Below are 13,865 nucleotides of genomic sequence, written 5' to 3' on the forward strand. Positions count from 1 at the left end.
TAGTCTTGTTTATTTTATTTCCTGTATGATTTATTACTACCAGTTTGTTTGCTGTTATATTTTTAACAGCCTGGTTTATAGAAGATACAAAGTATTTGTTAAATCAATCAATAAATTATATTCTTACAAAATAAAAGCTACTGCTTTGATACTTACCAGTATCTTGAAATGTAAATATGATGAAGTCTGTGTCCTATTATAAACTGAAATGGAAGTCTACTGAAAGTCCAGGCATCATCCTAAGAGAACTAAGAGCATTCTGTGGTCCCGGTTAGGCAACAGCCTTCAGGTGAGTCCCAGGAATGTCAAGGCAGGAGGTAGGAGGGCTTCCTGCTTTAACCAGAGCAGCTCCTCACTAAGGGCTTTCCAAGAGACATTCTACACAAAGTTTGTTTTCTTTTTAAAGTTTCACTTTATTTTTAATTGATACACAATGACTGGACATATTTATAGGGTACAATGTGATGATCTGTTTCCAAGAAGGGTTGCTTAAAAAGAACTTGATGGTAGCATGGTAGGAACCAATATTCCAGAGAATCTGGAGCAAAAGGTAGCTGAAATGTCTTCATAGTCTAAGTTAGATTTATTTTTCCCTTTAAAAGTCCATGTACTGTGAAGTAATATTAATACTTTTAAAGTAGTATATCATATATAAATTAATTCTGCCTCAATTTTAGGGATTTAAGCAATTTATGCTTTTAAAAATTGTAGAGATAAATGAAACATTAAGGCTTCTAGAGTCAGAAAAATTTTGACCTTTAACAATATAAAAACTTAAAAGTAAAACCTTCACAGGAGAATTTTACTCTTTGGATTCAGATATTTCTCCTTCCACTGTTAATATTGTATTTATATTTGATTTCTTTCTCTACACAGAAGGCACATAAAAAACATATTTAGCATTTCCCCTCCTTCCAGGTTTCATTTTATCTTGAGTAGATTTAAAACCAGATTAGCTGTAATAGGATTCCAGGATGTGGGCAGATGTCTACTTGTCACTGACGATATCTCTTGCAATCAGCTCCCTCATTATTTCATTGGTACCACCATAGATTGGCTGAACACGGGCATCCACATAAGCTCTGGATAAATTAGAAGATGGTTGAATTTATGTAAATAAAATATATTAGAAACTCTAAATTTCATCTTGCCAGGAAAATATTATTCATTTTAGTGAAATCTAAGCAATAACAGTTATTCATGCTTTTTTAGTACAGTATTCATACTAAATTGGCATATTAAAAAACCTACTAAGAAGGCTGGGGTTGTGGCTCAAAGGTATGTGTGAGGCATGGGTTCTATCCTCAGCACCACATAAAAATAAAATAAAGATATAAAAAAATAAACAACTACTAAGATATTGATAATTTATGTAGCTTTGTTTTAGTTTGCTTTATGAGATTATAAATTCAAAGTAACATTTATGTTTCACCTGATTTAATTTTGTAAAATTCAATATATACATAATAGCATTCTGAAAAGTCTGTTTTAAATTTAGAATTGCATAGAATATCTTAATTTATTGTTATCTTTAATGTTTCTCTAGGAAATTGAAACCCACTGCTTATAAAGACAAAAACTGAGAAATTACTTTCCCAGTACCACCACTGGGAATATAATTGATGCTCTAGAAAATATTACTTACCACAAAGATAACAAGGAACTTATTTTTTGGAAATGATTAACAGTCACAGATGTGTGGAGTTCAAGTACTAAGTGTCTTGAGTCTACTGTGAGACTGTCACACACACAGTCAGGAGTTCGCTTTTGATGGCCATGATAGCTACCATGCCAGTGTATAGCTATTTTTACCTTTTCTCATTTCAGTTTAACCTCTTGGTTCTGGGCTTAGGGAGATAAACATTATTGTTTTATAGGTAAGGTAAGTGAGATTCAGAGAAATTAATACATTTACTAATTAGTGGTTACAATTTAGTGGTCACATAACAGAAAATTGGCAGACTGGATTGAGAATGAGGTATCCTGCCTCTATGGCAAATATCTTTTTCATTATGTCACAATACTGTCATTGGTCCAGGTGGGGCTAGTTGTTGAGCTCTGAACCTTCCTAGTAGACATTGAAAGGCATTTTTTTTCTCATATATAAAATCTATATTTTAAAAAATTATTTAATTTTTAAGACAAATTAAATCTGCATTTCTTGGGCTGGAGTTGTAGCTCAGTAGCAGAACACCTGCCTAGCATGTGTGAGGCACTAGGTTCGATCCTTAGTACCTCATAAAAATAAGCAAATAAAATAAAGGTGTGTTATCCATCTACAACTACAAAAAAATTAAAAATCAATCAATCAATCTGCATTTCTCTAGGAGCATGACCAATGTTGGACTTGTGCTGTTCTATATTCATATTACCTTGTAAACAAGTAGGCACTCAGCAAATACTGATGTGACTTACCACATTACAAAGGAATTTTACAATCTCAGTACTTTCTAGTAAAAGTTTTAAAAGTTAGAGACATTTATATTTTCAAATGCATTTTTTTCTGGACAAGCTTTGGGTTTCCCCACAAAATCAAACACTTGCATTTCAAGGACCTTCCTGGCATTTTAGCCTACTTCAACACTCCCAATGCTTTTCAGCACTTTTGAACTGAGTTAGGCATTGTGTTTTTTTTTTTTTCACACGAAAGAAGTTCCAACAGAGTATGTAACACCAGAGATCAGTATACCTTTTATAGGTTACTAATTAAATTTAGTCATCAACTAAAATTAACAGAGAAAGGCAGCAGAAGAAATGTTTAACCATACTGCAACCAGGCTCTCCATCTCAGGCTGCTCTTTCCTAGCCTGACAAAGAAATTTTCAAACACTTGCCCAAGCTTAAACCTCACTTCTCATGGACCCAAGCCTAATGAATAAGACTGAAATAAACCCACATGCTGAAAAACTAGTTATTAAAAACAATGACAGCAACAAAACAAATAACAAGGGAAAACAAACCACTTCTTTTATCTGTGAAACCAACACTCAGTCATTCATATATATATATATATATATATATACACACACACACACACACACACACACACACACACATATACACACAAATAATGTAGCTTAATCTGGGGGACAAAGAAACACAAGTGGGATATTCTTTTCTTAAACTGAAGCCTGTATACTATATTAATATGTTGCCTAACAGATCTAACAGGATTTTTTTTTTTTATATTAGGGGATATTAGGATTCCCTATGTCTTTGGGGAAAAAACATAGCAATCTAGATATATAGACACACTGAACTAATAAACTGGCCAAGAAGGGTAATTATTATTTCTTAAGGAAATGTCTTTTAAGTTAAAATCAGGGATTTTAAAAAGGACATCAAACTACAGTTTTTCTTGCTACTGACTTGAATGAATGAACTCTGATTGTGATCCTCTTCCCTCAGCCTCCTGAGTTGCTGATACTCAAGTATGCACCACCCTGGTTTATACACCCTAATCTTAAACCACAGAGATGGCTAACTCCTGTCCCCCTTATATGGGTTTCTAAGAACTTGAACTACACAAACACTGAACCACTCCATGTCTACATTCCCAGCATCAGTTGTAACAACACAGTTAAGCAGAAATATATAAACATCCAGTATTATTTTACTTTCTAAGAATTCTGAATATTATGAATTAAGATAGATGGATAATGGGAGTAAAACACAAAAATACACAGTAAAAATTCCAATGATGATTAAGTTTGTACTGGCATAACTCAAAGCTTATTTCTGATTTCATGATTATACACAGATATATTTTTTTAAAATCTGTTTTTCATTAAGGCATATTTGAAGAAATTCTCTGAAAGAATATACCAAAATCCAAGATTTAAAAAAAGAGAAAGAGAAATAAGTTAGCTACTTTACACCTGTATTCTCAAGGACAAAAAAATAAAACCAACCTCTGGTTGTTGCTAAATTCCCATAAATAGTTATAAATTATATATACTTAGTAATCAAAGCTTTCTGAACTGCCCAATGACTAGAGAAAATCAGCAAATCATTATCTAGGCTGAAGCTTCTGTTCTTAACTTAATGAAACTTAATAAAATGTTTCCTCAATAATGATTCTAGGCATATCAAATGTTTCCAAGTATACTTGTGAAAACGATAAATTAAAAAACATTAGGCTGACAGATTGAATACCAGTTTGATAATTTTCCCCCTTCAGATAAAAATTAGAAAAAATTTTTAGAAGCCCAAAGCATTCTAATTCTCATATTCACAACTATATTGGACTTTTCTATGTATACCAAAAACTTCCTTGGAAAAATTTTATGAACTGAAAATACCATTAATAAAAGGAAAAATACATTTTCTAGTATAATGAGAAGTGTAATGAGAGGTAGAAGACCACAGGATGAAGAAAAGAAATTATGGAGATAGAGGGAAAAAATCTGGAATAAAATACTGCCTATTTACAAATGATACTGTCTCAAGCTAAGAGTAGTCATGTGTAATACAATAAAAACATATATATTATCTCCTTTAATTTAAAGAGGTAAAAATTCAATCTGTAAAAAAGTCAAATACATTTGGTTTATTTTTCAGAGCAAAATAAATAATCAACTAATTAAGGTATGACATCTTTTTTTTTTTTTGTACTGGGATTTAACCCAGGTTAAATGTACCACTGCATTACATCCCCAGACTTTATTTTGAGGAGGGTTCTCCTTAAATCACTGAGGCTGGCCTTGAACTTGTGATCCTCCTGCCTCAACTTCCAAGTTGCTGTGATTACAGGTATGTGCCACCACACCTGACTAAAATAGGACATCTTAGATCCTTTCAGTATGCAAGTTAATTATTTGTACTACATTTGTTTGTTTTTTAAAAGCAGCAGGGAGTGTAGCTCAGTGGTAGAATGCTTGCCTGGCATGGGCAAGGTTTGATCCCCAGCACGATGGACGCACAACAAATTAAAATAAATTAAAAAGTAATAGATTTCCTTCAAAGACAAGTATCAAGCTTCAATATATTAGCCTCTTCACTTTCTTTAAAAATATCAAGATCCTAGTGGTGAGTCAATAAAAGAAAGCTGCTTCCATTTGAGTGAACATCTCCCTAGATAGTTGAAAAATGCCAAGATTTCATACCTTCTTTCCCTCTATATTTTATGTACAAATAGTACAGTAAAATTTTCTTTCATTCACGTGATTAAGAGGAGAATAACAGAGCAAATGTACTCACTTTGCAATTGGGTACTCCCACATGTATCCCCAGCCTCCATGGAGCTGTACACATTCATAAGCAACGCTGTTTTGTAAGTCTGATGCCCTAGATGACCGACATAAAAACAGAAATGTTTGAAGGGGATTTCCATGAGGTGCTTTATAATCAGGAAATGAACTATTTATAATTGTTTAAATGCACTCACTTATTCAAGCAATTCAAATAGAAACATCAGACAAGCAGAACAGAGGATAAAAATTACACAGGAAATAAAGAGAATTTTCACATAAAAAATACAACCCACAATTTTATTTCTGGCTGGTTTTTTATTGAGGTTAGAAACAAATGTGGAAAACTCATATTATTAGGTTTTGGCTATTTTTTGGCTTAAAAGGATATAGTAAAGACTTGAATTAAGTCTGATTCATGCAGATGCTCTGTATGATCTACATTATTCAATTATCTAGTTCTTTTTGCCTTTATAAAATGTCTTTTTCCTCCAAAAACGTCACTTCCTCCCTGAAGATCACAATTCTGAATTTCAATAACTGTGAAATAAGTTTTTTAGGGTTCTGACTTTTCAGAAATAACCTGGGGATAAAAGTGAAAAACTAAAAAGGTAGACTAGAAAAGTACATTTAATGTTTTAAAGGAAACATTAAAAAATTATTTGGGACCAGGCATGGTGGGGCATAATTGTAATCCCAGCAGCTCGGGAGGCTGAGGCAGAAGGATCTTGAGTTCGAAGCCAGCCTCAGCAACTTCGAGGTGCTAAGCAACTCAGTCTCTAAATCAAATGCGAAATAGGGTTGGGGATGTGGCTCATTAGTCAATGCCCCTGAATTCTATCTCCATACCACCCCCCCCAAAAAAAATTATTTGGGGATTTTTATTTCTGGAGGTAGAGAAGAAGGTGGGAGAGGAAGAGAGAAAAAATGAATATGAAAAACTTGGGAAAAAGTATTTTCTGATCTTACCACAACAATTTTGTTTGTTGCACATGGCTGAGGATGGAACACAGAGCCTCAAGCATGCTAGGTGAGAAAGAGCTACTACTACGGAGTCTACCCAGTAACAATTTTAACTATCATAAAAATCCATCAGATAACCGGTAGGAATTTTATGCCACTTAAAACAAAAATGTAAGCTATTTAAAATTTGTTCCTGCTTATTTTTCAATAGTGGGAAATACAAAGTAAAGTTAAACATAGACACATTTTACTATTTAGAATAATTTTTAACTCAAGCCATAGGACAGGTGATTGTGTTCCTTAGAAATACATTAACAATATAATGATTAACAGACAAATCTCTTGGGGCAATAATATTTGTGATTCAATTTTTTTTTATTTGGCAAATATTTTAATGGAAATATTGGCTGGGCTATAATAACTTGCTTCAATGTTAAATATCATTATAAACCTGCTGGATTCAAAGACCAAGGTCAACACCTATGCAAATTTCTATTTTCCCAAAAATAACTAATTTTTTTTTTTTTACTTTTCCCTCTAGTCAAAGAACTTGTTATAAATGTAAAAGTCTCCCTAAAAGTGCAAGTTCCTAGTAATTCCACATTTTTCAATTCAACAATTTTATTATTAAGGAATCATTATATAAGGCACTATTCTAGATATTTCCCCTGTTCTATTTATGACTAAACTGAACCCACGTTAATGAATGACAAGAATTTTTTCTAGTCTACTTTGGGACTAATGAGCTGTGAGAATGTTTTCAAAAAGAGGAAACCAAATTCACTTCTACAATCTAATTTAGATTATATATTCTTGCATCTTTTTTTAATATTTATTTTTTTAGTTGTAGTTGGAAATAATACCTTTATTTTATTTATTTATTTTTATGTGGTGCTGAAAATCGAACCCATGGCCTTACACATGCTAGGTGAGCATTCTACCTCTGAGCCACAACCCCAGCCATATTCTTGCATCTTAACATACACAAAAGCCTTGAAAGGGGTTGTTTTTCAATTAACTCATCTTTAACATCACTGTTAATCTTAAATTCTTATAAATCTTTCTAAATGTAAAACTTTTTCCCTTTCATTTTAATAAAACATGTACAACTTTTGATTAGTTAATAATTCAATACTTCTTTTTAAGATATGAAAAATAACCGAAACAGAAAAATCCCATCCAGGTACTTTAAATGTACTTTACTAGTCTACCCTTTAGTTTTTCACTTTTATCCCCAGTTTATTTCTGAAAAGTCAAAACCCTAAAAAACTTATTTCACAGTTATTAAAATTCAGAATTGTGATCTTCAGGTAGGAAGTGACATCTTTGGAGGAAAAAGACATTTTATAAAGGCATTTAAAAAAGATATTTTATAAAAATCCTGGATTTTATTTTGCAAATAACAAGAAGCTATCCCAAGTGAAATTAACTTAGTTAAAATTACCAAATGGAAGAACTGAGAATCAATTCCAAGACTCCTAAGTTTTGCTTTTCTCTTGCAGCCTCACTGTATGTCACTTGTCAGATAATTTGAAATTAAACTATTACTTGAATGAAGTAATCTTAGTCATTCTACTTCAGTCTCTTAATACTTTATTTTGAATAGAAAGTTATAAATTAACAACTTGAGTAATTTTTAGCATATTAGAAATAGGCCTAATGGGAAGTTTCAGCAGTTTTAAAAGTTGATTCCTACTGCTATTTTTCATTTATACAGCCTTCTTCCTTAATACCCTCAAGGCTGAGTTTAATGGCAAAATTCCATAACAGTCTGAGCAAGCACCACATTTTAATTACTGCAGCATGCATACCAATATTTCGCCATAGAAGCAGAGGCAGAATCCAGATGTTTCGTTTCATGTAGCTTCAGACAGCTGTCCACAAAAGATCTGGTTACACATATGTGTGTTTTTAATTCTGCTAGTTTATGCTGCACTGTCTTGAGTTTAAAGAAAATAAAAAAAAAATTGAGCATATAAAAGTACATATTTTGACTCCACATTTCAAAAAGTATATAGCAAAAGATTTTTAGAACAAAACAAAAAAAATGGAATTATTGGTTTTACTATTTTAAAAAAGAATATATTAATCACCTTAAATTCAAAATATAGTATATTTTAATGCTAAGAAAACATGTACTAAAAGATGCAAAAATGAATACATAAATTACATCTCATGTTTTAGATTATAAAATTTAGACTATTAAAGAAAACTGCTTGAAAACCAACCAGCATGACTTTAATGTGTGAGCACCATCTTGTGGTATAGTCCTTTAGGTACAGCTGTTGATTTTCCTCCAGAAACTAAATCCTTGAAAATTTACTCTCCATTAATGAAATTAAGTATACACATTTCCCTATTCTGCCTCTGTCTTGGAATAAAGTAAGGTAACAATGGGGAAGGGCAGGGTGTTTTATATATTTATAAATAGCATCTAAATATTATATTAATAACCATTTATAATATTAATAATGTAATAATCAGAGCACTCAAGAGATCAAAGTCTAATAACCTATAACTCTCCCACCTCTCCTCATACTCCCTCCCATCCCTCTCAAGAGTTTGTCTAGCATCTCAAATTTAAACTGAATGGTTTGAAATTGTCAGTGTTAATATATTATGTACCTAACTGCTAACCATGGACAACCAATAGTACTGTTGGAAATTGTTCTACTTAGACCATCCTCAATTGATCCTGACAGTTCTCCCTTCAATCAGGTTTCATTTAATTCTTGATTTTGGTTCTCATATCTTGAACTTTGAGTTTAATCTGTTCACTCTGGCATCCACTCTCAGGAAACTGGCTAGGACTTGAAATACTGGCACACTCTACTTTGGGTTGCCTCCAAAAGTACATCCTATTCTAGCTGACTTCTTAGGCCTGAGATCCAGCCAGTTAGCTGGCTCTGTTTTCTTTGTGGAAATCCAGATAGAAATAATTCTGATCATTCTGTTGTGGAATTTCGGAGAAATTCACTCCAGCTAATAGAAGGCACATATGTGGAAGTTAATGACAAAAGTGATACAGTGAAACTCAAATTAGAAATTAAAAGCATTCCACCTAAATACTACTGCTAAGGCCAAAGCCATGACTAAGTTCTCAAAGGAGGGTTGTGGGGCTAAATTCGCACGGGATGCTGGGCCTGCTTTTACACTGCTGGCTATAGTAACTGTCAAAACACAAAATTGAATCTTTCAGTGTTATTGATCGTGGAGACAATTTTGGTACTTTTCATTTCTGAAAAATCAAAGAATGAGCATATAATAATGACCTAGGACAAGGAAAGATATGGGTATGCCAGGTGAAGTAGGAGCATTGAGGAACAGTTTCTTCTTAGATGGAACTGCTGTGCTGATCAAAAACCCAACTGATAGTTTTTCCTTGGTTTTATCCCTAATGCTACTCTAGAAAGACAGAGAATAACAGGCATCTACTGATTCCAAAACCAAGTAATGAGAAGGCTGACACCACACACTTACAACTTTTGCGTCGATCCTTGCCTTAATTATCTCAACAGGCTGGCCTGTGTCAAAACTTGATTCCCCTCTAGTTCTATCTCCATTCTACTTCTTTCTATCTCCATTTATATTAACTAAATATTTAATTAGGTCAAATCTCTACCTTTAAATCAGAACAAAGTTTCCCATTCACTCTTCACATTCAAATTTGCTCATAGAAAACTAAAACTAGAACAAGACATCAACAGTGAGGAAATAATCTTCTCTATATATTGGAAACACATGAGTAAATATTCCACAAAAATCCCCAAAACTGATCACTCCTGGCTTAGTTCAAGGACATTATCTATGATAATTCATTTGGAAAGCAAAGGGAATACAATAAGTCTCAAAATATTCTTGCCCCTACATGATGCCACATTTGAAAATTTATGCACTATTTACATTATGAGATAATCAAGACCTCTGAGTCCTATTCTCTCAAGTGAGACTTGTTCCTATGCAAATGCTGGGAGATTCTAGACGCTTAAGTTAAATTTCAGACAAGGATGGAGTCATTTAGAATTCTTGCTTCAGTACATTTGGTGAGGTCCAGAGATTTCTGAAAAAATTCATGCTTCTAGGGTACATCATTTACTCTCTACAGATGAAGAGATTAAATATTTACATATTCTTGGCACTGAATTAGGTGCTACCAAACAGAACTGTCCTTTGCTTTTCACTGTAGACAATGAGTCATGCTGTCTGAAATTATTCCCTAATGAATGGCAGTTCATAACTATATAATTAGCCAGGTGTTTTTTTGAAGGATCAACATGTTCTCAGCAGTATCTTTATCTGTCATTAAAATTTGCTAATAGGTAATACTGCAGCTAGCATGTAAAAAAAGTTCTTAAGTTACTAAGTAGACTGGATAGAATGTCTTTCAGAGTTCTGCATGATAAATATCTTAGAACTTTAGAATGAAAAGACACATTTGAAAAGTTCTCTAGCCCAGTAGTCATTTGAACACTGTTAGTTGTATTATCATCATATGTTATGACTTAAATTAAGATAAAACAAATTATGTTATGACTTAAATTAATATAAAACAAATTATGTTCACCACCTAATCTTATAGTTAATTAATCATATACTCAAGGACTTAGGAACAGGATATTCTTTTTGATTTGTGGAAGAAAAACAAGTTACCTTTCCCTCTCTCCTATTCCTTTCCCAAATATTTGGTGTCCTTAGCATCAACAGCATGTTCCACACAGGAAATGACTAAGGGTTCTAGTTAAAAAAAAAAAAGGGCATTTCATTTTCATTTGGCCAACCAGTAGGTGAAGGAAATAGGAAAAATAAAAAGGGCCATATACTTTAAACCTTGGGCAGCAAAAAGAGTGTGGGTTGGGGAATTAGATATCTATATAATTTGGGGCAAGTTATTTAACCTTTTTCTGCCTCAAGTTCCCTATCTGCAAAATGAAGATGATAATATTAATAATGTACAGTTGCGAAGGCAAAAAAATGAGACAATTTATTTAGCACAGTGTCTGGCATATAGGTAGCCATTTTTTTTAATTTAACATACATTTTACTACTGTATTGTCTATTCCAGAGAAAATCATGAGCTGTGATATCACCTAAGAAGAGTACAGATTTTTTTAAAAAATGAAAATCCTATAATTACTGCTACTTTAGAATAGTAGCTCTTTATTCTAAAAAGGAAGTGAATTTTGTGACATGTACCCAGAAGTTCAGAAAGGCCCAAAATGTTCAAAATTCAAGGATATTAAAGATAAGTGAAACTCAATAGTTATATGGTCATAAAATAACATTTAATCAATTATATGGAGATGTAATCATCTTCCACTTCAGCTGAATTACAATCGTAGTGTGTTCAGCTATAGAATAGGAGATATAGAAATGTATTGATGTATTAGCCATTCATCTTCTCTGCATATATTCCTAGCTGGAAATATGAAAATTCTATTCAAAGATACTTATTTTAGAGAAACGGGAAGATTAGAGCATAGCTCAGAATATCTCAGAACATATACACTTACTGGGAAATAATATTACTATAAAATAATAATGAATCTGTAGAAGCAGAAGCCTACTGCCACCTACTGAAAATTTAGTGAACTATCTTTTGGGGAAGGTAACAAATGACACTTGTTTTGAAAAGCAGGGATTAAAACTATTTCTTGCCTTTTTGCTATGAAAGTGCAATAAATAAATACAGTCACACATTGCTTAACAATGGGGACACATTCTGAGAAATATGCCCTTAAGCACTTTCATGGATGTGTGACAATCACAGAGTGTACTTAAACAAATCCAGATGGGATGGGTCGGTGGCATGACACAGCCTCTTGATGCAATCAAATAGGAGGTGCAGGAGGCTGCTGCTAGCATAACATGACTTAGGCCTAATTGTGTAAAAATATTTTAATAGACATTTTTGATGTGAAAAGTTGTGGGAGTTGAATTTCAGAGGAATAATAATACTGATTCTACTTTGGGTACACAGGAGAAAGCTGCAGAGTGATACCAAGTGGTATAACTTCCTTCATATTGCCAGGAGTTTTGAGTATTCCAGAGTCACACCTATAGAATTACATTTGAGCACAACCTTACAAGGCAATGGGTAAATATGTGCTTGTGAAACAAAAAGAAATAAATCAATAAATTGGTACTTCTCAGGAGATTATTTGTATTTTGAATAAGAAAATTAGTTGCAATACAAAGCTATGTCTGATTTACAGAACATTTAACAACACTGCTCTCCAAGGTATAGCACGTTACACTTTCAGTCAACATGCATCTGCCCATCCTTGACCTTTCTAAATGCCCTAGGGGAGAGTGAAGTCATCAAGGAACCACAGAAAAGCAAATCAGTGATTCAAAAATGAAAGGGAATATAAAATACAACAGCCTTGTTCCTAAGAAAATCACAATTTATCTAAATTAAGTCATGCCATTTTTTAAATTGTAATTTTGATTTGAATGTATGCCTCATTTGTATAGATCTGAACAACTGTTTTAGGCTAGCATTTCAATAAGATAAGATGTAATATTTTTCTCAGTATGGAAAAAATATAACTTGAAGATTACATAGGTAGCAAATAGTTCCCAGAAAGATATATAGAAGATCCACATCAGGAACAGAAGCAAGAAATTGATTTATTTAAAAGAAAAAGCCCCCTATATGGAAACAAAACAGCAAAGCATTACATAGGGGCAAAAATAACAGCTAACTTCATTGAGGGCTAGTTTTTCCAGGCAATATTCTATACACTATATGTGTATTATATCCCACTGAATCCTCTACAGTAATCTTATGAGGTAGCTACTGACTTTATTCATAAATAAGAAGATATTTCTATTTGTGAGTAAATATTATAAATCTAACAAATCTTAAGATTTTGAAATTGTAAAACCTTACAATTTTATATACCAAATATATTTTACATGTCTCACAAACAGGAAAATATTTGAGAAAGAAGACATAACTCACATTGACTATAAAGATATCAGGAGCTATGCAGGACTTAAACCACACTGAGCATTATCTTTGTAATGAAACACCATCCCCATGCTTCATCTCTACCTCTCCACAAAGTCTTCCTGCCAAAATCATTTTACTTAAAAAATTTAAAGGTAGAATCCCAACTCGAGTTTTCTTGCTAGTGGGATGCTGATGACCACATTGCTTTACACTGTTCCTTCATTTAGGAAGAAACTAAAGGGTTCAAAATTTGGAATGCTCAGATGAGTAAAATGATATCATCTAATGCTAAATCATAACAAGAACAATAAGCTTACCTGTATGTGTGCAACCGTTTTCCCAAAAGCTTTTCGTTGTTTAACATAGTTCCTGGTTTCTTCAAACATAAATTCACAGGCTGAAATTGCCAAGTCAGCAATTAACAGCCTTTCCTATAACCCCAAAATTAAGTCTTAAACATTATTGTAATTACACAAATGACTTTCAGACAATTTCAATTCTAATAAATCCTATAAACAATCTGCTAAAGATTAACTTATTTCTTAACTCTTTATAAGAAAAGGCTCCCACAGAGATTTGAGATTATTTTGATGTATCTTAAAAATAATTTTCCAAAGCTCTAGAGCAAATCCTTTTTTTTTTTATGAATGACTGGCTTTATTTTATATACACACACATATATATACATATTTATATACTTATACACATAAATATATATATATATATATATATATATATATCTGTCTCTTATACACATC

At 32.6% G+C, this 13,865-nt stretch overlaps 1 protein-coding gene across 1 annotated transcript in view; it reads right to left on the reverse strand.

The window, feature by feature from the left end:
- Positions 1 to 392: 392 nt before the first annotated feature.
- Acadl (acyl-CoA dehydrogenase long chain) overlaps positions 393 to 13,865 on the reverse strand; it is a 25,705-nt gene continuing 12,232 nt past the window's right edge. The window contains exons 7-10 of the mRNA XM_015480990.2: positions 13,425 to 13,538; positions 7,964 to 8,091; positions 5,200 to 5,286; positions 393 to 1,082 (exon numbers count right to left, since the gene is read on the reverse strand). Coding sequence (XP_015336476.2) covers positions 989 to 1,082; positions 5,200 to 5,286; positions 7,964 to 8,091; positions 13,425 to 13,538 — 423 coding nt within the window. The 3' untranslated portion in view covers positions 393 to 988. The remainder of the gene's footprint in view (positions 1,083 to 5,199; positions 5,287 to 7,963; positions 8,092 to 13,424; positions 13,539 to 13,865) is intronic.

Source organism: Marmota marmota, unplaced genomic scaffold (assembly GCF_001458135.2).
Source record: "Marmota marmota marmota unplaced genomic scaffold, marMar, whole genome shotgun sequence".
Lineage (NCBI taxonomy): Eukaryota > Metazoa > Chordata > Mammalia > Rodentia > Sciuridae > Marmota > Marmota marmota.